General features: G+C 41.2%; 1 protein-coding gene across 4 annotated transcripts in view; it reads right to left on the minus strand.

Moving 5' to 3' along the window:
• The window catches only part of CDH8 (cadherin 8), a 151,041-nt gene that overhangs the window by 61,217 nt on the left and 62,562 nt on the right, over positions 1-27,262 (minus strand). For 3 of the 4 annotated variants that reach the window (XM_062500364.1, XM_062500362.1, XM_062500363.1), the window contains 2 exons: positions 15,187-15,306; positions 2,601-2,768 (listed from right to left, as the gene is read on the minus strand). In XM_062500364.1, the coding sequence (XP_062356348.1) occupies positions 2,601-2,768; positions 15,187-15,306 (288 nt within the window). The remainder of the gene's footprint in view (positions 1-2,600; positions 2,769-15,186; positions 15,307-27,262) is intronic. The other variant, XM_062500365.1, reaches the window with a different exon arrangement.

Here is a 27,262-nt window from a genome sequence, read left to right on the forward strand (position 1 = left end):
AGTTGAAAATAGGAGGGAAACTGATGAATTCACAAATACATGTATTAGCTACACAATGAAGTCCCAAAATGACTTGTTTTTGATGTTCCTAGGCTAAATTATTAGAGATAATTTGGAGATCATCAAGATTCCTCAGAATATCCATAATGGCTCAAAAACAATGAGCAGCCAAAGCAATGAAGTGCCTTGGGAGGCTAAATTGTGCCTTCATCATTTACACTGCTGTCCACACTTTGTGGTTTGAATCTCCAGGCACAGCTGATTGCATTGCTCAGTTGAAATTTTGCTCTCAGATTTATTAAAATAGTTTACAATGTATTAAGAAAAAATTAAAAATTATGATGCACACATATTCCTCTCCAGAATTATGAATTGTGTCATAGTGTTGAGCTGACCAAAATATCCACACTGGGCACCTTTGAAAGCCCTGGGTTTCCACAGCAGTGCACAGTTCTTCTCATTACAATTCTGTGGTAAACTGCCGGGTTAAAAACTTTGGTGACTTATAAAATGCCTCTAAAATTATTTCAGAGAGATCACAGAAGTAGTGAAAGTTCATCTTTTTCATTTCTAAAACCCAGGAGGCTAACACTCTGAAATCAAACCATAAATATACATTTCTGTCCTGCCTGGAAACAATAACCCGATAAAACACCCTGTTTCCTGAGCTCATTACCATTTATTGTGCAAGCAGCATGTATTACATCTTATGAATTTCGATTTCATTCTGGCTAGGTTTATTGTAAGTTTGATCCTTTCTTATTTTCCTTCCCAGGCGAACGCAAACTGTGCTTCAACAGTGTGAAAAAAGAAAAAGTCAGACTCGCTCAGCTCTTGTCCAAGGGCAGAGTCATGGCTAATCTGAGGTGCTGGGCAGCCAGCTCAGAATGCTGCTTTTTACAAGGCAGCAGTTGGAATAACAGCCAGCACTAATGTTACTATGGCTCATCATTTAAGCAATAAATACATAATACCCAGCAAGGCTGTGCATGCACTAGGGTTTTTTCCTAAAGAATTCCCACCATGGTCAGTGGTTATTCCTAGAGGGAAGCTTGAATCCTGCAGGGCCTGTAGCAGCTTCTGAGGCAACGCTTTCTTTGCTGCTGCAGGAAAACTCATCCAGGATGAGATGTATTCCAGGGATTAGTCTTGCTGATGTCCCCAGTCAGTGGGTCACTGTGCCCAAAAGCACGAGGAGAGGGCAGTTTCACCTCCACATGCTGGGTGGCCCCAGTTTGGACCAGTTGTGCTGCTGATTTTGGGGTCAGATTTTTTGCCATGTTGGCAGCCAACAGCTTTCTGAGGCAGTGCTGGTACAATAGGAATGCCAGGTAAGCTGGCAAAGGCAGGTCTGTGCCCCCTGAGCTGGAGCCACAGCAGGTATAAAAGAGACATCCCTCTGCATGCTGGTGATAGAGTTCATCTGCAGACATTGAATTGTTGGGAAACTGATGGAAATCGCTAACACAGAGGGAAAGGCAATGCAATGGGACACAAAGTAAAACATTTATGCATTTCCTGCTTTACGAGAGAAAACCTTCTATTGAGCAGAGCACTTATCTGCTAAAAGCCACTAAGATGAGGTAATAAAATATATGTTTTGAAAATAAGCTTTGCCTCTGCTTATTTGGATTAGATTTTTCTCTCTCTCTCAATCTCTATGTACATTTTCTACAGGCTGTAGAAGCATATTTTTTTAATCATATGCTGAGCATTAGGACAAACCCATTTTACTCTGTGTCCTCGGAAGAGGGCAAAAGTGGAGTTCAAATCATCCATAGATGGAAAAAAATTAACTTCACACTGGGTGCCTGAGCAGCTTGTTAGAGAAACGTACTTCGAAGAAAACAAAAATGTTGCCAAGTCTAGATGCAGGCTCAAAAAACTTTTAATTTTCCAGAGCAAGCAGGATAAAATGCTAAGTTTCTAACAGTGCATTAGATTACACCTGTTCCAAATAAAATCAATCCAGTCATTATGCTCTTCTTCCTCTTTTTCTCTTTTTGTCTTTGTCTTGGAAATAGACCACAAAGCTTACAGAGAATCTCAGCAGGATGCCAAATCATTTCAACCTAACTCAGCAAGATACCCATTGGAACCACAGTAGAAAATATGGATTTTGAATTAAAGATCAACAATAATCTAGATTCAGACTTATCTTCTTTGTTTTGTTCAGTATTACCTAATTAGTCAAGGCTTCATTCCTTTTATCTGTTTGTATGTGTCTTTTACTGGTGGTGTCACTTGTCTGCATGAGATGGAAGCAACAAAGCACACAAAAGCAACTGCACTGGGGGGAAATAAATATGTGTTCAGAAGTCTCCAGGCCCTTTTGGGTGGATGTAGGAGGGGTAATAAGGAAGGCAGAGATCTGCATACACTGCTGTGGACCTAACTCCCTCCTTCCTAAGCTCTTAAACAGGCAGAGCACTATTAACATTTCTCTAGTAACTACATCTTTTCAATTACATTAAAAATCCAGGCAATATGAAGATATATAAAAAAAAACAAAAAAACAACAACAAAAACAACAACAAAAAAGCCCCACCCACAATAATAGCTTCTTATACTGGAGCACACACACATATAATGGCACTTACTCTGGGCAAACTTAGGAGGATTGTCATTCACATCACTGAGTGTTATTGTCACTGTTGTAGTTCCAGAGAGTCCACCCATATGTCCTCCCATGTCCTTTGCTTGGATGACCACAAAATATTCTTCTTTGGCTTCTCTGTCCATGTTGGGAAGAGCTGTTTTAATTATAGCTACAATAATGTGGGGGGGGAAAACAGTCAGGTACAGACACAAATTAAGTTTGCAGCTGTTTTTATGGATGTATGCAAATATTGGTATACAAAAAATGTCAAAGGTCCAGCTAGGTTGCCTCTTAATACAAAGAATGAAGAAGAATTTGAGATTTTGAAAAAAAATTGTATTAGAGGTCACCTACCTTGATTTAATTAGAAATGCACTGAAAATGTGGTTCAAAACCCAAGAATCAATCATAGCTGTGATGCATATTTATTTTACATTTTATTCCTGACAAAGTTCTTGATTTCTGCCCTACCTCCCACAGAAATCCATATTTTCCCCACAGAATTCCCAAACAGAAGACAACCACATAGAAAGCTGACTCTGTGAGCACTGTTAACCACATCTGTTCAGATTGTTTAAAATAATTTAAACCCAAACGCATTATTTGACCTATTCTTGGGTATATTGCAGGCTACAGTTGTTCTCTTAAGTCTCTTAAACCGAGTGCCTAAACTTTAACAGGAGAAAGACTCCACTGCCCAAGGGGGCTCACCTGTGGAACAATGACCTCAGAAAGCTGCCATCACCTACTTTATCAGGTTAGAAGCTTTTAAACCTACAGAAGTTCAATGATCTGCTGTATAACAAAATATAAATGTCAGTGGGCTGAAGGAAATATCAACAATGGACAGTTCAGTTAATTCTGGGGCCAGATCCACTGTAAGCTCCTATAGCTTTCATGGACATGTAATAGAAGAAATAAACAAAGCATTTTTTTTTCTTTCCAAAATTTTTCCACCTCTGATGTGCTATTTTATTCACAATATGTGTTGGAAGTGTAATAAATTTAAATAGTGCTCATTGCAGTCCGGTAAAGTCCACCATAATCATAAGACCATAACAGATTAAAGAAGCACCACTAAACCTAGGGAAAACAATTCAAAATTTTCAATTGAAATATGGCTTTGTTGTTGTTGTTGTTGTTGTTGTTGTTATCCTTTTTATTTTTAAATTCCATTTAAAAAGCAATAATGTTTCCTTTGAGACATTGACAGTAACTCAACAAATCTTTGTTTTAGTTTTGCTTTCTTTGCTGGGATTGGAATAGCTGTGGATATTCCACATAATCCATCTCTTACTCTTTTGTCTGGCATAGGTTCTACTAACCAAGCTTTTTAGAAATGACACTCTGGCTGAAATGCTGAGATTACCTATTCATGTAGAATAAAGAAGTATTCTTTTTTGCACTGATAGAGATGACATTTAGGACATTCTAAAATCTACAAATTATAAAGTAAATGCTAATATTTATTAAATATCTATTTATCTTTAACAATATAATACTAAAGAACCTGATCAGACCTTCTCATGGCTGAGGACCACACTAAGAGCAAGGGGGTGTAAAGTATTTATCATAAAGCAATACACTTCCTCCATAAATCACCAAATATAACATGAGAGCAGGCTTGTAACCCACACTCTTGTAATTTTTTCCCATAAAATATTTTTGGTTGTTGCCTCACATATTTCATAATTCTGCAGGAAAATGAAACCTCTGTGTTATGTCTGCAGCAGCCAAGGCAGAGAAGTCACTTGTTCCCCAGGAACTCAGAGCCACAGAAGGGCTGGGACTGGAAGGGACCCTCTGGAAATCAGGGTCCAGCCCCTCTGACCAGGAAGGCTCACCTGGAGCAGGTGACACAGGAACATGCCCAGAGGGACAGGGAAACACTCTCAATTAGTGAGTTTTCATTCCAGCACAGGGAATAAAAAGCCCATGGTAAGTGGGGTTTGGAGCCTCAAGGCCAATGGCACAGCAGGTGAAAGTGCCTCAGGAGGGAACCCACATTATCCTGCCACACACCAAAGAAAATGCTTGTGCTAGGTTTTCTGAGTGAAAGCAGGGGAACAATAAACCCCATCTATCAGATTTGATAGGTGCAAAATGCAGTCAGTGAAAAAGTAGGGTCATTTCCTCCATGGCAGCCTGGGTAAGGAAAGTAAATGATGCTTAATTCTGAAAGTACCTGACAGTTGTGGCTGGTTTGGACTGACTGGGTTACTATTGATGAATAATAATGATGTATTCTGAAAGTAAGTCTATTGTTGTAAGTGAAATGACTCATAAAGAGCATTCTAATGCAAACCTAGGCAACCAGAATTTGGTCCACACTCATTTTTTTCACTAACATAGCAGATCCAAATATCAACGAGCCCTTATTTCAATAGGGCTTGCATTAAGCATATTATATTTTATCTTCATCTTTTTTTTTTAGGCAGAGTTTGTATGTTTGTTTGGGTTTTTTAACCTAGTTTACATAGTTAACTCTAGCCTACAGATGAGTTGCATGACATGCCATATTTTGTATTCTGCAGTTTCCACTGAGAAAAGTCAATTATTTCACTCAATTGATGTTTTTTTCCTAGACAGGTATTTTAGTTTTTCTTTTGATGTATTGAACAGTTTAGCCCTTGCCTATGGTTTGAAATATATCAGGCAGATTAAATACCTTTAGAAATGCCAAAATAAAAATTAAAATTTTGGCTTTTAAGTCATAAAAATTTTTGGATTTCTTTTCCTGTGTAAAGGTACACAAGCTGTTGCTTCAGTAGTTTTATATATACCTGCTGTCACAGACCATAAGCCACTTGCCAGAAGCTGAGTCAAAGTCAAGTTTCCATTTCAGACTCAAGAAAAGGCTAATAAAAAGCAGTTTATTGTTTAAATTACTATAAGAGGAACTGAAGGTTTTTAAGAACAAAATCCATCCAAATTGCACAGGCTGATTGTTACCACTACTTTCAGAATCTACAGAATTGAGGTCAGTAACAGGGAAGTGTTGATATCTCTTAGAAGGCAAATTTATGAACACCAAACAGCTCCATCCTCATCTAACATGATCAAGACAAACACAGGCTAAGAGAGTTCTGCAAAGAGAATCTTGAGGACAGTTACTTGTTCTCTTGCTTTATTCACCAGTCCTCAGGCTGGGTTTGCAGGAAGTACTGAAACCATCTGTTTATTTTTAGAACATAATCCGGACTCACCAAATACCAGCACACACTCAGCACACAGAACATTAACTCACTGAGCATTCAACCTGCTCTGCTTCAGTTCAACCCAGAAACAAATGGAGAATAAAATCATAATCACTTTCAGCATGCAGTGATGGATGAGGAGGAGATGTGCCAAACAGTAGTTCAAAAGCGAGGGAATTACCATAAACTAATGTAAGGCAGGTAGATGCTTGTTGGGAGATTGTATTCAGAACAGTTATCAATGGCTCACTGTCAAGTGGAGAGATGGATGACATGGTTCATGGAGATTGTTCTGCTTCTAGAATCATTCAATATTTCCTGAAAGCCAGAAGGCAGGGAGAACTTATCAAGTCTTTCATATGACATAAAGTTGGGAGCCATTGCAAGTACAGGAAGAACAGGATTGGAGTTCATAACATTTTTCACAATTTGGAGAGTCTAAAATAGCAGGATGCAGCTCAATTTGGCAAGTAAACAGCATTTTGTGTGAGAGAAACAATTAACTTCCCAATTACAATAGAGCAGATGACTCACAAGACAGAAGACAATGTGAGTCAAAGAGAGCTGAATGTGAGACAACAGCAACTTGCTGATAAAAGTACTCAAGCATTTCGTGGCATATTAGTTGGTACGTTATGTGGAAGAACTATGGAATACTCTTTCCAGTGCACTCACATAGGTGAAGGCTGCAGCTGGAACACTGTGTCCAGTTTTGAAAAATATTGATTTATATAGTCAGGGAAGTATATGGCAAACATGTAAAAATTAGTGGGAACTACTCTCCTTTTCCACTGGGGATGAGAGAAGAAATGATGGGCCTAAAATATAACCCCAAAATGGGTTTCAGCTGCACCATGAGAGATTTCAGTCAAACATTAGGGGAGTACTGACAGAAGGCTGCCTGTAGAATTTGCAGTGCTCCCATTCCTGCAAGTTTTTAAGAATTCATCAGTCAACCATCTGCCAAGAATGGGAGGGGAAAATCTGATCCTTTTTGGGGACAACGGCCTCACTACATTCTCACTCCAGGTTCCTTCCCTCCATAATGTCTAAGTCAAGATTTTGTCTCCTCATAGCCTGAAATAATTCCCAAAGTTTACTGCTATGAAAACATTCACAGACGTGGTACAACCACTGAACATGCATCCCCCAGAATTTCCCTACAGATCCTCTCCCTCAAGCTGGAAGATCAGGAAACAGCTTGGAAGGTACAGAAGTCAAGAAGCAAACTATTCCCTCCAAATGAAACCTCCAAATATTGGAGTACCTATATTTTTTTGGCTGAGTTGCTTTTCCTGAACAGCCATCAGTGTCCCACTGCTCAAGAGCAAATAAAGCAGCTGCAGAAGGGGATTTACTTTTGCAGTGGTCCCGACTGCACACACTGAGCAATTTGCACAATCTGCCTCACAACTTGAATCAGTTAAAATGCACCCCTGAGGACTACATTCAAAAACCTATTTGGAAGAATATTCACTGTCTGCTGAAAAAGTCCAGGGGAGAGGAAGCAAAGTGGCAGAGGCTGCAGCTCATGAAAAGAAAGAAGCAAAAAAACCAACAGAAATAAGGACCTGGCTTTCACTTCGGTCTCCTTTTTTTTCCAAGGACCTCTTTATGCTAATGCTATAAAACTATACATAATGATAATTGAGCACATGGAACAAAACCAAGCAAGCGCTATGCAAAATTGGAACCTGGCCCTGAGAAGCCTTTCTCAAGCATCCCATTCATCTCACACGCTTTATTAAAGACTTCCTGCTATTTCAACTTGCATGCTTTGATACTTTGGAACTTTCCCTACTTCATTGTGCAAGAGCTAAGTAATTGCTTTGATCTTTGTTCCGTGCTAGAATCTTGGTGGAGATTTTTATTAAATATAACAGCTATTTAGGACCCAAACTCCTGAAAATCAATCCTGCAATTTCTTCAGAGCTGTGAGTGGCATTCTTTGTATTCCTGTAAAGCACAGCGACCTCAGTGAGGTTTTAGCAGTCCATAAAAAAGGTTTATTTGGAGATCTGTGGAAAACATGTGCCATAATTCTTTAAAAATGAGTAGATCACAACTATCTTTACTCAAAGTTTTAAAAAATGCAGTACTTTGATGATGTGATACAGGAATACTAATCCAGTATTTTTTATTTTATTTACCTTTATCATAATCTTAATAAGAATTATCATGAAATATTCTAATATCTGGTTTCATTTCTATCAAGACAGCAAACATATCTAGCAAGGCTGCCTAACTTTCTATAAAAGTTATTAATTACAGCAGTTGTACGAACTACATTCAGATCTAGATATATTTCAAATAAAAGACATTAAACACAGTAAAATAATGACTAGCTGAAGAATCAAATGCTATATTACATTTTAGATCTCTGTGCCATTTTTGTATTTTCAATAGAGAATCTAATAGTGCACGCATTTTACTCTAATGCTTATTTTTAGAAAGTGTATGGGGAAGATGGCACCTTTTTGTTAAACAGAGAGCTCAATGTTGAATATGGTTTTAATAATTTGGGTTTTTTCACTTAGGATTTATTGTATTTTCTCTTCAAGACCATATTACTGAAATTTTTGCAATTTCTGCTCTTGTTTTCATTCTGAAATAGACCCTGCAAGTTTCTGACTGCATGTGAAATGACCTGCCTTTCTCTATGTGCATTCTGCTAGAAGCATATCCTTATAAGACATGACTGAACAACACCTATTATAATGTTACCTTTTTAATTCAGGTGAACTTGTCTCAGGGTTTTAGAGAATGGGTTCAAAGCTTTAAGTTCTACTTACCAGCCACTCCGTTTTCCCTGGGACCCTTTCACTGGCATGGTGAAAGGATCACTCTCTCACCAGCTGAGAACAAATTCAGTAAATAAACATTTGGCACTGCATTTATGAGCTCGTTTCCTTAGGATTTTACTTGTAGCATTCTAATAGCTGTGATTACACCAGACACTTTACAGAAAGTAGCCTTGGATTCTTTTTCAGGTGCTTTCCAGCTCCAGCTGTGTAGTTCAAATTCCTCTCTCTAATTCAGGCCCTTAAAGCACATTATTTAGATATGTTGCCCGTTTTCCTACTCAGCAGGAGGAACAGTCAAGTTCAAACTCCCTCACAAGCTTTCTAAGATGATAGAGCTCTTGCTCTGAAATGCAAAAAATATGTGTGGTATCAGCTTTTTTTGTTACTGCTATTATTTGATAAACTCAAGAAGCAGAAATCGCTTCTTTCCATATGCCAATCTGCCTTGATCTTAAGCCACTCAGCTTTACCAGCTGCAGACCAGCAGAACTGTTTTCAAACATCTCTGCAATGATTTTTTACTTATTTTATTAATGAGCAAGGAGAGCTCTTGGTGCTACTGAAGGGCCCAATCCTAAATACCTGATCCATAATAGCTGCACTCTATCCTTGTAGCTAATGAGAGCTGCGGGACCGACTCAGCTCTGCTCTGGCTCTGTGTCAGCCCAGCCCTCTCCTAATGGGCTGTCACCAAGACAACTCTCAGGGCCATCAAACACCTCAGCACAAACACCTTGACACATCTCCTCGGGTTGCACAGACTGTTTAGTACACAAAGACATGAAAAGACTGCCAGCAGTGTGAGTACAGACCGTTTCCAGCGCTGCACTGTAACAGCAGCGAGCAGTGATGCACTCCAGCAATCCTTGTGTGTGCTGCCCTGGGGATGCTGCCCTGGGGATGCTGCCCTGGGGATGCTGCCCTGGGGATGCCACAGTGCTGCTCTCTGGGGATGCTGCTCTCTGGGCTCCACGGACCTGGATGCTGCTGCACACACCTGCCTTCTTCTAGGGGAAGGTGTTCCTGCCACGGCAGGGGTGGAATGACAGGGGCTTTAAGGTCCCTTCCAACCCAAACCACCCTGATTCTGTGATACTCCAATCCTATGAAAAGGAGTTTCTACACCCCTCTTGCTAAAGCAATGCCCACCCCTCCCAGTTCATGCTCCTTTTATTATTTCAGTTAGGAGTTTACTTAACTTTAAATCTGCAGTAAGTGGCACAGCCATGGCAGCAGCAGCAGTCAATAAAATGAGCTGGAAAGCAGCAGCTCAATCCACGCTCTGACTCATGTTGAACAAGTACTTTCTCTACACTAATCCCATGAGGGTTTAGATCTAAAGTATTTAGAAGCTGAACTATTTAGGAAGGCTCTGTTGAACACGAGTGAGTTCTGTTCCTAGCAGCTCATTACTTTCCCCTTACAGTAGTGGAGTCCTTCCTGTACCAAAACTGTTTCCCCATTTGTCTCCAGCTTGAAGTGCTTCCTTGTCATTGTATCATGAGGAATTACAAAAACAGTCCCCATGTCTCTCTTTTATTAACTCCTCTCAAATATTTGTGCAGTGATTTCATATCCTTCTTTAATCACCTCTGATCCAGTTTATACAAATTTAGTTCAATCAATCTTTCATTATAAGTAATATTCTCCTGACCTCAGCTACCCTGCTTTGAACTTTCTCAGTATCTCAGCAGTGGTTTTTTCATGATGAGAGCTCTTATCAGCCCTACACAAAATATTCTGAGGGCACCTTGTACCATTGGGAATTAAATGGACATTAACAACCAGACAAGAAATAGCCTGAGCACCACAAACATATCTGTAACTAGAAAGGTGCTGGTTTAAACCCTCTTGCTCCCTTACTTGTTTTCATTCTGATGGACTCTATTATATGGTCTAAATGGAGGCAAGACTGCAAATTAAAGTAAAAGATTCTAACCTGGCTTCTGTTGAGTGAAGTTTTCATTCCTCCTAGGCCTATTCATTTATGTTCTGATTTCAGGGATTCAACACTATGGACCAGAGCGCCACACACTAAATTAAAATCTCTGCTGTTTAAAGCATGTGCTCTTCCAACTGAAAGTGAAAACAGGTATAGGGAAAAACCACACAATTATTCACTCTCCAAATAAATGTCCATATTCTATCAGGAGAGTCTTCAGCTTCCTGGGTCTGCTGACTCTTCCATCCATCTCAGCTGCACCTCCTTGGGCCCTGGCTTTGTACCAAATGCCCATATCCAAGGCAGCAGTGTTGAAAAGCTGGTGTTTTTCAGCCACACTAAGGGCTTGTGTTCCACTCATCCCATGTGCTTTCCAGTGTAGTAGGGCTTTGCTGTAATTTGCCTTGTTCATATAGCTATATTTCAGGCATGTGTAGGAGTGACATTATTTAAGTTCATGTGAAATGTAAATAAGTCAGACACAGCTGAAAATGTATTTCCACTGCCATCCCTATATTGTAGAACACAGTGTCACTTCATATTACTTTTCATTATGATAATCTTATTTTAAAGCTGACAGTCATGATTTAATATCCCTGAAAAAAAAGCTTAAAGTGAGAAGTGTACTCCAACTACTTTTAGCAGTCTTAAGGAACCCCTTTTCCCAGGATTTGGATTGTCATAATTTGGATTATGAGAGAATTCCATACAACTCGTGTACCTCTATAAATAAAACACACTAGGCAGGGAGCCTGGCATCACTTACTGAGATGGAACCATAATGATATAAGGAATATATTTCAGCCCACCATGAGTTTTGTTACTAATCTGATGCCATCACACTGTAAGTTTTGTCTCTCACAGAAAAAATCTAAATCTGTATCTTTGTCATGCATTAATTATATCCACCCTCTATCCAACAAACCAGTGGTCATAATAAAACTCACCTACAAAAAGTGGAAAATATTCAGAACAAGTCATCAAAAAAACATTTGCCCTAAGCCACATTCAGAGCACTGAGTGTAAAATAACTTCTGAATTGCCTCCTATCATGTGTCTATAACTCTTCCAGAAGAACTTGCAAACTAGAACTGCAGCAATATATGCATTTTTCATCTCAGGTAATGGAAAATTATTGTTTTACGGGTCACCCACCAGCACTAGGTCTTTGTGCCCAGCACTGGAGAACTGTTTCAGTGGGAAGGTTTAGTAATGTGAGCTCCAGCTGAGAGTGATTCAGATAAGGGCCACATCCAGTTCCTGCCAAGCCAGGAGGAACCAAAATGTAGGAGAGAGAGCAACTGCTTCCCTCACACCCACCCTCAGGTGTGTGTCACCCTCAGGTGTGACAGCTCTTCCTTAGCACAGGCACAAAGCCACATCCTCCTCCTTTGCTTTTTCTACTTGTTCTGAGGGTTACAGAGGCAGAGGACTCAGGAGGCATGGTTGGGATAATCCCTCATGGTTCACTCTCCACATGCCACTAAAACCAAGCAGGAAGGTCAGACAATCCTTACTATGAGCCAGGAAACTAAAAATTTACACACAGTACTGCCCTGCTGTAGGCAGCTGCACAGATCTACATTTACTCTTGGTTTCTACAAAAGATAATAAAAGTCACCTAGAAAAGCTGTAAATAGATCAGCTCTCAATAGCTATACCTTTGATAATACTTGATACACTCCTATGAATGACATAAAATATTTACATTCTGAAGTGGATCACTCTCACACAACCCATTTTTTAAAATGCTGATTCCATTTAGGGGGAGACACAACATCTGTGTTCAGAAACAATTCTGTTTCAAATTAATTGAAAAGGCTTTCAACTGATCAGGGCACTAATGAAGTGTAGTCACAGAGAAAATGCAGCTATACGCACATCCACATTTCCTCTCACACCCCCAAAAAATCCCAAACAACCCTCAAACCCTAAAATATGTGCCATGGGTTGGAGGATCTTCAGGTTTGATTTGTTTGGTGTGGAACACTACTGTACCTGCTCTGCTTTAATTTGTACACTGTCACAAGAGTACCCAAACACCTTCCCACATGAAAACCTCTCCTGAGGGTCCTGAGGACTACAAGATAATGTTTTTTCCTGGCTTAGTTGCTGAGAGCTGTGGTGGTTCACATTGCAAAGGCTGGACAAATATAAGGAAACAAACATCTGCACACTTCATCTTTGCTTTGGACATTGTGCTTTAGAACAATCTTTTTCACCCTATGTGGCTGCAGTTTCTACATTAACTACCTGCATCTGCTTTGATTAATGATTAAACTTTTATGCATATTTGTGTTTTATATACCTTAAACAAACCAATGTGTGTTGTTTGGTGAGAGCAGCATGGTGATTCCACTACAGATGAAGGGCACAACACAGAGATGGCAAAGAAACAGGAACAGCCTCAGCACAGAAACTCAGCCAGATGCAGTGACTTAGAGAAGAACATAGCTGATGTTCTCCACAGATCTAGAAAAATGGGGGATCTGAAACCATTTATTTGCTCAGAAGCAGCTCCGTAAAATGAAGCCACTTAGGGACTGCGGCCACAGTGGAATTCTTTGTTAATAAATTCCCCTTTTAGATAGCAACATGTCATTTTCGTGGTAACTGAACTGCTCTGCAAAGGAATATTTGTAGGTGGAAATGAGGGGAGGAGAGGGGCATTAATGCCAGCGGAACAGGAGAAAAACCTTGATTTTCAGGTTCACCAAGAAGCTTTGGAGCTCTCTGGCTTTCATGATAACAAGGGATCAGTTTCCTAGATGAGGAATAGTTACTTCTTTGGATTGAGCATTAGAGTTTAATGCAATACAAATAAGAAAATTAATTAAAATTAAGTATTTTTTAACATTTGGAATATTTCTTTCAGACCATTTTTCTGTGAAAGAAAATCTCTGCAGGTGGAGAATGCACTTCTCAGCTCCTCTAGGAAAGCTGATGTGTTCCCATGCTAAGGCACTAACTTTCCCTAGTAGAAACTGAGAAAAACCCTACAGTCAATTCCCCTCTAATTAAGACAGCTCCCACAAGTCGTTACTGCCTGCAATAATTTGTAATATTAAAGAAATCAAACAGTATGTTTAGATACTTGATGGTCAGAGGTCTGTTCAGAGTTATATTTCCACTTGATGGTGACAAATGAACCTCAGGAACTAACGGCCTTCACTAACAAACACTCTCTCAACACACTTATTTTTGGAACAAGCTGCTCTTTTTCCATTGTACCGTGCTAAAATTTTTCTCTGTAAAATTCTATTTTACATGCAGTGTAAAAATAAAAGGCTGAATCACATTCCAGTGTTTCTTTTCACATTTAAGATAGTTGTCTCTCAACCAGAAAACCCCACTTTGGACTAATCCATTAATATTTATTGATGCATACTCTTTACATAAAGTGCTTTAAAGCTAGGGTGTTTCTAGGAATGGGAAATAATTTTTCCAAGCAATTTCATCCAAAAGATTTCAAGAAATTCCAGCTCTTAAAGTTTACAGGAGTACTGTGTTTAATGGTTCTGAGAAAAGTTAGTTCACTTAATCTATCAAAATCATCCTTTAATAATTTCTCTGAGCATTTCTTTTACAGTTTTGTTGCTCTGCACATGGACAAGAATTTTTACTCCTATTTTACTGCTTTATAGCTGTATAAATTCAGGTGGATATTTGTATGTTTTAAAAAGAGTTTTAGTTTCCTTCTCCTTAGGAGATCAGAGCTCCTTCTCTCAGAGTGATTAAAAAGGATTTCAAGTAACAGGTGACAGAATATCAGAAATATTATCAAATCACCTTAAAACTTGCTTTTTAGACATAACTAAATGAATTTGCTGTATGGACAACCTATGTACAGAAAACAAGAGGGAATGGATTTATTGGCACTTCTTTCAGATGACTTTCAAGATTACAGAACCACAGAGAAATAAAGTCACCCTAAATGCATGCTAATCAAACTTCAACACTCACAGTTGATGCTCCTTCTCTGCCCAAACTGATCCAACCGATCAAGAAAGAAAGTGAATTTTTAATAAAAACACAAAATATATTCACTGAAATTCCCAAGCTAAACTGTATTTTAGATGGGAATGCTATAGACCCATATTGAACATTACATTGTGCTCATCAAACCCCTGAGGCCAAGCCCTGCATTCCCTGATCAGTTTTGTCACACAGCTCCTCCTCTGCCTTCAGTTGCTCCAGGAACTTCTGTAACTTTGCCATCACCATCATCCCCATTACCATCAATCCCTATTTTTCCTGTGTCTTTCCCCAAGATCAGAATCTGAGGAACACGAGTGAGACCCGAGTTACATCTGGGTGATGAGATACGCAGGAGGCAGGGGATGGTGACCTTTGCAAATAGAACCAGAGAATTACTCCAGGTTGGAAAAAGCCTCTAAGACATGGAGCCCAAGCATTCCCCAGCACTGCCAAGCCCACCTTGTCCATGGCCCCAAGTGCCACATCCACACAGCTTTAAATTAAATCCTTCCAGGACTGGGGGCTCCCCACCCTGCTCTGGGCAGCTGTGCCAACGCTGGACACCCCTTTCCATGAAGAAATTTGTCCCAAACCCCAATCTAAGCCTCCCCTGGAGCAACCTGAGGTGATTTCCCAAGCCAGGGGCTGCTACTCAGAGTCACTTACCTGTATGGGGCTCAATAGAAAAGTAAGGCTGACCTTCCAGAATGCTATAAACCAGCTTGGCACTATTTCCATACACTGGATCATCTGCATCTGTAGCTGTTACTTTAGTAACAAAGGTGCCTAAATAAAAAGAATACACACAATTAATGTTTACACTCGGTAGAAATTTGCATATCTTATTCAAAAACTAATTTGAAACAAAAATTCATTTCCTTGTGAGCTGTATAACAATAATAAAAGAAGGGAAAATATCAGTAACAAGTTAAAATATTACTTGTGGAACAGAAACAAAACATTTTCCTTCAAGCTGATATGTGCCAGCAGCCTGAATTTCTGGATAAAATAAAAGCCCTTTTAGTATGTGTATTATTTAGTTTCTTCATAGAACGCATTTAAAGCTACCCAATAGACCTGTGTAGACTTCAAGCTTTTGCAAAGGAATCATATCAAAGGGATACAAATCACCAGGTTAATAATACAGTATAATACGTTGAATTTAAGACCTGAAAATTCACATTTGAAAGAACTTTGCCAAGTGACAGAGACCAGATAGAAAAAACAATAATAGAAAGGGTTCTTTTTTTTTTCCCCCTTGGCTTGCAACCATGACAATGATTGGATGTGGCCAGTGACAGAGTTGGGACAACAATTGTCTCTGAAATCTCAGAGTCTCTGCCACTCAGGGGGCCATTGTTCAGCCAGAGTTATAAATTCCATACTCTGAAAAAAAAAATAGAAAAAATTAGGAAATTACCCTTTTTATTTCTTAGACAACATAGCACTTGCCATTTCTGTAAGAAGCAAAATGGAATGAAATTCAGTGGGTTGCATTAAGGCTGCTGCAGTGAGGGTTTTTTGGCTGACATAAAAGTATGATGGCATTAATTAGGCTGACAATAAAGACAATATCTACAGAGGGAGAGAAAGCAAGAGAAACAGAAAGGTTAAGGGCTGAATTATGTTCAGAAAGGAAAATAATTACAGCACCCACCAAAAATCCCTCTTTCTGGATACGCCAATAAAAATAGCCTCCTGTTCCTTCTCAGCCTTGGTGTGCTGTGAATCCTGATCCCAGGGCCCTTCAGGACAGCAGAGCAAAGGGAAGGGGATCCCTCTGGCACAGCCTTGGTCCTTGCCATGGGCTCCCTTTTCCTCTCTCCCTGCATGGCAGTTTTGTGGGTTACAGCACACGTAAATTATTTAGAGAAAAAGTGTTTGCATATCTAGATATAATTTGCATATGACCCAATAGCTGCTGTTTCTCTCTTTTCCACCTGGTCACTTCAAGCACCAGGACAAGATGTGGGGCTAGGGTTTGGGAGGGCAGGATTTGGGTGGGTGGGGAACACTTCTCTTGGGGAGCACAAGTTCTGCAGGGACTGAAGCCGTGGCAGGTTTGCTATGTGAAACTAATGGGATAATTCCCAGTGAAGAGAATGGGGGTTACAGAAATATATCTCACTAGAGAAAAAAAATGCCTTTGGCCAGTACTGGTCATTTATTTTTTGTGTAAATTCACCCGTTCTTACAGGGGAGGATGTCAGCAAAGGGAGGCAGAGGATAAGTGTTCCCCTAGCATCTCTCCTGGACTCAGCAGGGGCCAGAGGAGTCCTGCAGCTGATGCTGCAGCAAAAGGAATATTATGTCACTTCTCTCTTTGACAGATGCTTGCTGAACCTGTTTTATACATATGCAGACTGCTCATGTTTTGAAGCTTAACTCTATTTGATGCTGAAAGGTGATCTTATACCTAAACTTTAACAGAATAGTTTGTAACCTGTCATGGGGCCTGAGTAATGGAGTTTATCCTCATCTTGGTGGTTAGCTTGTAAGGAATTAACATCAGAAACTTATTGTCTGCCTGGTGACCACAAGCAGACAGTAACAGACAGCTCCTGACGGCTCTGAGTGGCACTGATAAAGGGGACAGGTGACACATGTGGTGCCCAGCCCTGCGGCAAGTTCAGCAGCCTCAGCCTACAGGTGATACCCCAGTGCCCTCCTGCAACCTGGCTGAGGGGAAGGAACAACAACCAGGGAGTTTGCAGGAAGCTCGAGTGTGGATGCTGCAGGAAGAGAGGGAAAAAGTCCCTTTGTGCTTGCCCACAGAAGTCCCAAGGCTTCAGAAGCTGCAGCTGATGGGATTGTCTCGCATGTGGAAGTTCTGCTGGCTCACCTTTTGTGCTCACACCCTTTACCAGGGCTCTGTTCTGCTGTTCCCACAGACAATCATCCCTCAACCAAGCTGTACCTCCCCTCTCTGGAACTGCCCACCACCCCAGCACACCCCAGCACATCCCAGTACACACCAGTACATCCCAGCACACCCCAGTACACCCCAGCACATCCCAGTACACCCCAGCACACCCCAGCACACCCCAGCACACCCCAGTACACCCCAGCACACCCCAGCACACCCCAGCACACCCCAGTACATCCCAGTACATCCCAGCACACCCCAGCACACCCCAGCACATCCCAGCACACCCCAGTACATCCCAGCACATCCCAGCACATCCCAGCACACCCCAGTACACCCCAGTACACCCCAGCACACCCCAGCACACCCCAGCACACCCCAGTACATCCCAGTACATCCCAGCACACCCCAGCACACCCCAGCACATCCCAGCACACCCCAGTACATCCCAGCACACCCCAGCACACCCCAGCACATCCCAGCACATCCCAGTACATCCCAGCACACCCCAGCACACCCCAGCACATCCCAGCACATCCCAGTACATCCCAGCACACCCCAGTACATCCCAGTACATCCCAGCACACCCCAGCACACCCCAGCACACCCCAGTACATCCCAGTACATCCCAGTACATCCCAGCACACCCCAGCACATCCCAGCACACCCCAGTACATCCCAGCACACCCCAGCACACCCCAGCACACCCCAGTACATCCCAGTACATCCCAGCACACCCCAGCACATCCCAGCACACCCCAGTACATCCCAGCACATCCCAGCACACCCCAGCACACCCCAGCACACCCCAGTACATCCCAGCACACCCCAGCACACCCCAGCACACCCCAGTACATCCCAGTACATCCCAGCACACCCCAGCACACCCCAGCACACCCCAGTACATCCCAGTACATCCCAGCACACCCCAGCACACCCCAGCACATCCCAGCACACCCCAGTACATCCCAGTACATCCCAGCACACCCCAGCACATCCCAGCACACCCCAGTACATCCCAGTACATCCCAGCACACCCCAGCACACCCCAGCACACCCCAGCACACCCCAGTACATCCCAGCACATCCCAGCACACCCCAGCACATCCCAGTACATCCCAGCACATCCCAGCACACCCCAGCACATCCCAGTACATCCCAGCACACCCCAGCACATCCCAGTACATCCCAGCACATCCCAGCACATCCCAGCACACCCCAGCACATCCCAGTACATCCCAGCACACCCCAGCACACCCCAGCACACCCCAGTACATCCCAGTACATCCCAGCACATCCCAGCACACCCCAGCACATCCCAGTACATCCCAGCACACCCCAGTACATCCCAGTACATCCCAGCACACCCCAGCACACCCCAGCACACCCCAGTACATCCCAGTACATCCCAGCACATCCCAGCACACCCCAGCACATCCCAGTACATCCCAGCACACCCCAGCACACCCCAGCACATCCCCACACTCCCTGCAGCCCAGGGCTGCTGTCCCAGGGTGGCACCAGCCATGAATGCAGACTCAGAGCTTCCTTCAGCTGCATTCAGGCTGACCGTGCTCGTTTCTGTGGCTGCTATCATAAAACCTGTGGTTTGTAATCTCCTAAAACAGAAGGGGTTTGTGCAGAACATCATACAATGGGACAGGGCTGGAAGAAGATAAGGTTCATCACAAAGTGAAAATTTGAGTTAAGAGAATTTTATCAAGAACCTTTCACTTTGTTTCCATTATATACTTTATATACAAAGGAAAATAAAGAAATAAAACTGTTGACTTCTTGGAGATTGTGTTTGATTTTCCTAGCTGACTCTCATTTCAAAGGCTTTCAGAAATAATTACACTGTTTGTTTAGAAAGATTTGATATATAATTTCTATTCTTATCTTACTTCACTTGAGAACTCCTGAAGACTTTCTACAGATATTTATTTCAAGATTCCCAGACTTGAATGGATATGCTGAAACTTTGATAAGCACATTCTTTATCCTAAGTGTTCATTAGATACTAAAGCTGAATACACCATAATAAAAAGAGTTCATCATTGTCTAACATTGCTTCCAATCCTCATGCTCAGCTACCAGTGTTTTCTTCCAGTGATAGAAAATAATTAAATCACTTACTGAGACCCCATGTTCAACTGAAGTCTATAAATGTATTAAAAATACATGGGTAAGATGTGTGTCAGTATTTCCAGTTAAAGCACACATAAGGCAGGGGGAAAGGCACAACGTTCTTTTTCTTTCCCTTACAAGTCACTTGAAGTGTGATTATAATCTTACCTAATAAAATCAATGACAGGAATGGACAACTGAAATACTCTCCTGGCTCCTAGAAATCAATTTCTTCCCCAGCCAGGTTCTGCCATTCAGCATTTCATTTCCAACCATCACACACACTTCTGAGGCCTGTCAAATCCAGTCATTTGCTCCCAACAATCTTACTGATGAAAATTGTTTAGGGAAGATGTGAGCGATCATGAAACAGAAATTAAAGAAATTGCTTCCACTCTTGAAATTAGTTAAGCTTTGGCATAGTTTAAATTTTAACACCTTTAATTTGATTTTTTTTTTTTTTTTGTTTTATGCCTTGAGTCAAATTTTCTGCAGGTGTGAAACATGCTACATTATGTTGTTCACACTGGCAATAATAAGTATATTTAGGAGCAAACCCTGTGCCCTCTGCAGCTGCAGGTGATGTTGCTAAGTCAGTGCTGCTCTGGTTCCCCTGCAACGTGCTGGGAGTTCACAAGGAGAATTCAATCCCACTCCCCCAGGTGAGAGAACCTGGGCACCAAAAGATTTGGAGAACTGAGAGATTCCTGATGGTGAAGAACAATGCAGAAAAAAAGGAACTCACACTCACCATGGCTGGTTTTAGTCAACCTCCACACCAGAACTCTCCCAAGATTTGGATTATCAATATTTAACCGGAATTTTACTCCATTACTGACACTACAGTTATAAATTACATGTACATAAAAATTTTCCAAGCATAATGAGCTTGAAGTTTTAAAGATAGAAGTTTTGCATTGAGAAAGCTGTAAGAATGCAGGGAAGGGCATCTATTAAGTAAATGCTCTTGGAAAAGCAACATTCTGGGTTCTGCTCAGCAAATAAACTGCTAAGGTTTCTGTTTGTGTTTAATTTTGACTGCATTTGGCTTGTGTTTGTTTCTTTGTCAATGCTGCAAAAAACTCATTTAGCCAGAGACTAAGAATTTGAAATTGTGCCATTTTTATAAGAAAGCCACTATTGTGGCTTTTATAAGAAAGCCACTGTTGTCCTAATTACAGTAATATTGCCATTATATGTAATCCAGCCCAACAATATAATCTCTGTTTCTTTCTTCTTTATATACCTGAAGTTGTTTTATGGAAACCAAACCCTTTTTTTTTTTTTTTTGAGAGATGAGGCAAATTTTAAGATGTTCTGTTAAAAAACTTTGTGTGTTTTTTTCCTCAGGTACACCTTTGCAATGCTAATGACCCTTAAACATGGATTTAACCACTATAAATATAGAACTGCACAGAGATTCAACAGATTTTAATTAATGAACACTTCTCATGTGCTTTAACCATTAGCCATTGCTGATTGTTTTACTCTGTCAGTGTCAGATTGTTTTACTCTGTCCTTACAACAGGCCAGCAATCAGAGACACAATTAACAACAGGACTAGTTTTATATGGCTAGGTGAGAAAGCCTGTGTTTGCTGGCAAACTAAGATTAAAAACCACCATAAAAAATAAGATGTGTGTGCTCAGCTAGTGCTTTTCTGTTGTTTTGGCTGTGTTTTTATGTGCAAGTCAGGGTACAGATTCTGCACATTAGTCAGGAAGAAAAATGCATATGCTGCCACAGGGAGTAGGGAAGCAAATTCTTCTGGTGTGGCAGTGAAATGTGCGTACTGGGGGAACAAAAATCCAAAAAATCAAATTTGAATGTTCTAGAGGAGGTAATGCATAGCTGGTGCCAAGAATTTACATGAATCCATATTCAGTGAAACACCATTTTGTTGAAAGATTGTAATGGCTGGTAAAAATAAATAGCGTGTCAATAGTGATGAAACCTGGTGGGACTGTGTTTTCTCATCTTCCCAGAGACTTCTGGGGATTCTTTTTATTTTTTTTTTTTTCTGGTGCCCTTTTTAGTCTCACTCACTCTTTTCTCTCCTAATCTTCCCAAATCTTGACAGGCTGAAATCTCCATTTTATTCTGAAGATATCATTACCAACCTGATGGAGCATTAGGAGAGTATTTGCATGACAAAGCCTCGCCATTATTTACCAACTCTTTTGTTTTCCTAAGAGGATCCGGTGCTTCAAAACCTTCAGCTGGCTTTGGAGTTGGGCTGATGGAAGCCCTGCAGCCAAGGGTGGTCACACAAACCATTGTTTGTACCCAGCAGGTCAGATAAGCATTCTTTCCAAAATGAAGCCTTTTCTTCACTGTCCTTCTTTGCTATAATCTCACAGGTAGCATGACAGTTGTTGTCATGGTAACAATTTTTTATTGAATAAAACTGCAATAATCTCATAAAAACCTGCATAACTTCTTGACATGTAAATTATTACTGCCTCAAAGCTGAAGGAACTTATTCTTATTTGTTTTTCATTGTTGCCTGTTTTTTTAAACGCAAAAACATAGTTTTAAGCCTTATCATTCTGCATTATTGCACGAGACAATTTCTAGACACAAAATCTATGAATTAGAGGTTTCACTAACCAAATAAAGAAAATGTTTATGAAATAGGAATCTGTTTAAAGCAGTACAAAACTTGTTAACATATGCAAATTACCCACATAAAATATCACTGCATATCTTGGAGTTCATGCAAATATATAAACACACACACATAAATTGTGCGAATGTGCCTGAGTGTTTAAGGGGTTTTTTTGCAGATCATATGTTATTATTTCAGCCCTACCTCTTGCACCTGTATTTGAAAGCATTTTTATTATTAATAATAATATTTATTTATTATTAATAGCTACTTCATTGCCAGAGCTCTGGGAGTCCAATGTGTGGATCAGATCTCACAGTGCAGGAAGGTTCTCTCCCCAGAGACCCCAAGAGCCAAGTACCAGGAAGGACAAACACAGACAGAAGGGAGTTAAGGAGGTTGTTGGACTCGGTGATCCTTGAGGTTCCCTTCCAGCCCAGGAATCCCACAATTTCATGATTCTGTGAGGCGAGGATGTGAATCCCCTGGAATTTACAGCAGTGTTACCAGCACATGGGGATGCTGCTGCCTGACCTACAGAGCACACAGGACCTCAGAGCCATAGAAAATGTCAAGGACTGCTCTGAGAACAGATGACAAAGGGATTGGGTGGGTTTTTCAGATCTTCCCACACTTAGACAAAAGCATGCAAGAATTTTAAAAAAAAGTTTGGTTTTTGTAGTGTTCAGTGGACCCTTAATGGAGTAAAAATTAATGAGGCATTGAATAGATGACACCCTGAGCAGAGGTAAAGGATGGAGATATGGGCTGGAAGAGTCCACTGAGGGGAAAATGGGCAATTTGTGCTTGCCATGCTGGAGAAACAGGAAAGCCAGCATGCATTCTGCTGTTTCTATGGCAGAATCCAATATGCAATCATTCCTAGAGGCAGAAATGAGAAAGAAAATTTGTGTACGTTACAGATGTAATACGGGGATATTTGTGATGAGAACCATATAAATACACAGATACAAGACTTCTCTTTATCTTCTGCAAAGAGAAAAACAACAACAAAAGCTTCCTTGCAATGAGAAATGGTACAAGGAGGAATAGCTTCCCAAGGGAAATAACAGAATCCTCCTCAGTGAAGAGTTCACTCTCTTGCACAGGATGCTGGAATAATGTATTCTAAGGGAAAACCCTAGAAAGACAGGAACATTAACTAATAGGGTAATTTGTCTTTCCCAGCTGTAATTTGACTCTAAGTAGTGAAATAGTGTGATGCTGTCATGATCTTGTTTATGATGATTAAGGTAAGGAAGAAGGAAAAGGGGGTTACTCATTCAACTCACTTTTAGGCTCAACTGGCTAAATTAGATACCTGCCTGCAACAGCTGCCTGCTCCACCTGAGGGAGGAAGGAAGACAGAATCATCCTCTCCTGGAATCCTCCTTTTTTGGCTGACCAGAGAGGAACAGAAATGAAATTACCCACCTAATGTGGATGCCTACATTTCAATCCTGTCACTCCTCTCTCCTGTGGATGTACCCAAAACAGGCCACCCCAGTCTCTAATTACAGTCCTCCAGGAAGTGCAAGCATGAAAATCTGACACTCCACCAAACAAGACAAGGAGAACCTTGCAAGAATTTTGCATTTGTTTACATTAAATTCTGTCATAGAATCCCAGAATCATAGAACCAATAATGTTGGAAAATGCCTCCCATCCCATGGAGCCCCAGCCGTGCCCCATCCCCACCTTGTCCCCAGCCCAGAGCTCTGGGTGCCACCTGCAGCCCTTCCTGGGACACCTCCAGGGATGGGCACTCCAAAGCTCCCTGGGCAGCCCCTGCCAATCCCTGAGCACCCTTTCCATGGGGAAATTCCTGCTGCTGTCCACCCTGAGCCTGCCCTGCAGCACTTTAAGGCCATTTCCTCTTATATATATATCTGTCTAAACACCTGTGATCTTATATACTCATATAGACACCTGTAAACACTTTCTGAAATACGCTGCGGCTCATACAGTTCATATTTTGTTTTTAAATATTAAACATGAGTTGCAGAACATTACTTGCTTGCTTTGTCACTTTGTTTTATATAAGTAGTTGAATATAATCTCACTGAAATGCACTGAAAGAGAGATTTTTCAGTACTTTACAGACCTATAGGAAATGCCAGATGCTACCCTAAAGAACTGGCAATCTAAACCAAAAGTTTTAGCACCTAAAAATCTGGCTCTATGAAAGAATCTGAAATAATCTAACAGTTTGGTCTATAATAAATTATGTAGTACCATGCAGGGAAATACAAGAAGATGTTTCTTGGTTCCAACAGGAAAATAATCCTTTCATACCTTTGATGCAGTAAGTGAAGTTTAGCTCCATTAGCAGAAGAGGTATCCAGACTGCTTCTCCCAAATATTACCTATGTCTCAATGCAATTTGTGGAGTAGATTCCTTAGGAGGTTAATGAAATCTTTAAAGAATGTTAATGTCATGCAGTACATGTTTGAGCCAAAATCTTTGCACAAATGCATGACCTACCACATGTAACACACCGTTTGTGCAGATTGCTCATGTGCTTTTTTAAGGATATTTTATCGTGTGAGGGAAATGGGAAAAACATATTGTATGCAAATGTGTGACTGCAGAAGTATGGCTATGCCTGGAGAAAAAGGCTGTCTGAACATGCAGGGAATGGAGTGAGCTGGCAGCCTCACACCTTCCAGCTGTATAATGAAGGCTGGGGGAAATGTGGCTGGGAAATCTAATCAGCTGCATATTTTACCATTTCTTGTCTGCATAAACTAATTGTTTTGGAACTCTGATGCTGCCTCTTTAATGTAACATTTTGGAATCAGAAATACTTTACAACAGAAATACGCATTCAGATTTAGGGATATGGATTCCTGCCTGGCAATTATCCTGGCTGATGTTACCTGGGTTTACCTGTGTGGATGTAACAAGAAGGGACCTTCTGCCTTTTCAGCTTTAAGGCTGGCAGTTCCTTGCTACAGCTTATGAGATGGTGCCATTAGAGAGCCTGCAGGTATTCCTTTGCAAACTCCCCCGGGTGGCTGTTTGTTAGGATTAGTACACGGTTTGAAGCATCACAGGCAACAGCAGAAGGGTAAAATATATTTTATGTTTGGCTTAAAAAATTGTGTTTTCCTTTCATGCTATTTTTTTATTCTCCCTTTAGATATCCCACTCACTATAGAATATTAATTGATATTTGTGAGAGAAGTGGGAAAAAGCTCCTCTTCTGTTCAGGACTTTTTGAAAGACTGCTTGTCTCTAATCAATTGACTATTTCATCAGCACTCATTCTGTGAGGTCCCCAGGCAAAGGCAGTAAAATTGGATGATCACTGTATTACCAAGCAGAAAAAAGTTACTGTAAGTCTTGTTGATTCCAATGGAAGTTTCAGGTTATGCTCAGGTGTATTGTAAAAAAATAGAAATAAATAATAAAGCAGCCTAGGCTGTTTACTGCAGAAATTCTTTCATTTATGACTTTGTGTGGTGAGAACAGAAAGTGTCTGATTATCACCAGGCAGCTTTGACGCCCTGCTGGCTTTGTTTGGGAGAGTGAAGCCTGGAGTGCCAGCAACTGTGACCCAGGGTGCAAAAGCAGGGTCTGAAATATTGTCACCCCCACCCCGTCCCAGGCCACTGAAGGGCCAGCAAATGGCAGCAGAGCCCTTCTGGGCCCAGGGAAGGGACACAGTTCCATCAGCTGCCCAGCAGCTCCCAGGGCTGATTCCCAAGGAAGCCGTGTTGACAGCAGGTCCACAGACAGTTGTGAGCTGTTTTCATGGAAAAACAAGAGCTGCAGATTCAGCACTTAACCAAAGACAGAGGTGCCAGCTCAGGGAATTACCAGTGCCAGAGGAAAAAATAGGAATTCTGAATTGCTTCTCATTTTGCCAAATATCAAGTGTGTCCATCAGAGGGATGTCTAACACAGGCCACTTAATGAAGAATTTGAGGAGTATTGGTCCCTGATGTTCTAAGGCCAAGTCTTCATGCCAGCCAGAGGAATAGAAATTACAGTAATCAAAGTCTCTGTGAAAATGTTACCGCACTGAACTTAATTTTCTGACCTAGAGTTTTCCGCCTTGTGGTAAAACCTTGTCTATATTTCTTGTGATGGATAAAGGTGAGACTATGCTCCAGACCAGTTCTGTGTCATTTCACAGAGCATCACTCTGGCAGGAACCTGTGCTGCTCTACTTCCTCCCATCCCTCTGTTTTCCACTTAGGCATTGTCACCTGGCCACTAAACAGGCTCATGTCACCAGCCAGGCTGCTTAGAAAAATGAGATAACACAACTTCAAAGCCTGCAAAACCAACCATACCACTTTTTGAAAAACCTTTTTTTTTTTTTTCTTCAAAATTTTACATTTGGATAAATTGTGAGAAAGCCATGCTGAGAATAGATTTAAACTTGCAACCAGACGAGAATGCAACAGGAACCTGAGTCAGAGACTTATTTTCACAGTCACAGAACATAAACACGATGACGCATTTGATATGTACAAATGGAAGCGACCACAAAGGATTTCAGAAGCAGAATAACTGCAACAAGAACAAAACGTTTGTGATGGGAGGCTAGAGGAAAAAGTACAGTAGGCCAGATTATTGTAGGTACACAGGACATTCACCTGAGGCTGTCAAAATTTCCTCTGCTCTGCCATCACGTGATCAGCATGTGGCAAACAGCTCTGTCTGTCTGTCCTCATCCCAAAACGGGAACACCACGGAAAGATGAATTTCTCTATTTGGAAGAACTCCATAAGGAGCTATGTCTTCAGCTCTGATCCCAGCAGACTTTTCCTGCAGTTTATCTTCACCATGTGTCATCTGCACAGCCTTCCTTCATGCCAAGGGAATGCAAGTGTGCACAAAATGGACAATTGGTGACAAACTGCTGTCGGTGAAGGGAGAGGAAGAAAGGCAGCGCTTGTCTAAGAACCCAGCACACATCAATGGCTCCTTGCACCTTGCACAGGTAAGTCAGGCCTTGCTCCTAAGGACAAGACAGTGCCTTCAGAACCTCAGCACTCAAGTACTTCCTGCCATTGGCACAAAGACTTGGGGCAATTCCACTGATTTGGGCAATTCTGCATTGTCAATTAACTGGTTTAGTACAACGTGACAATATAGAGGGGGACAAACCCCTAAAAAATATTAATTT

The sequence above is a fragment of the Cinclus cinclus genome, chromosome 11 (assembly GCF_963662255.1).
Source record: "Cinclus cinclus chromosome 11, bCinCin1.1, whole genome shotgun sequence".
Classification (NCBI taxonomy): Eukaryota; Metazoa; Chordata; class Aves; order Passeriformes; family Cinclidae; genus Cinclus; species Cinclus cinclus.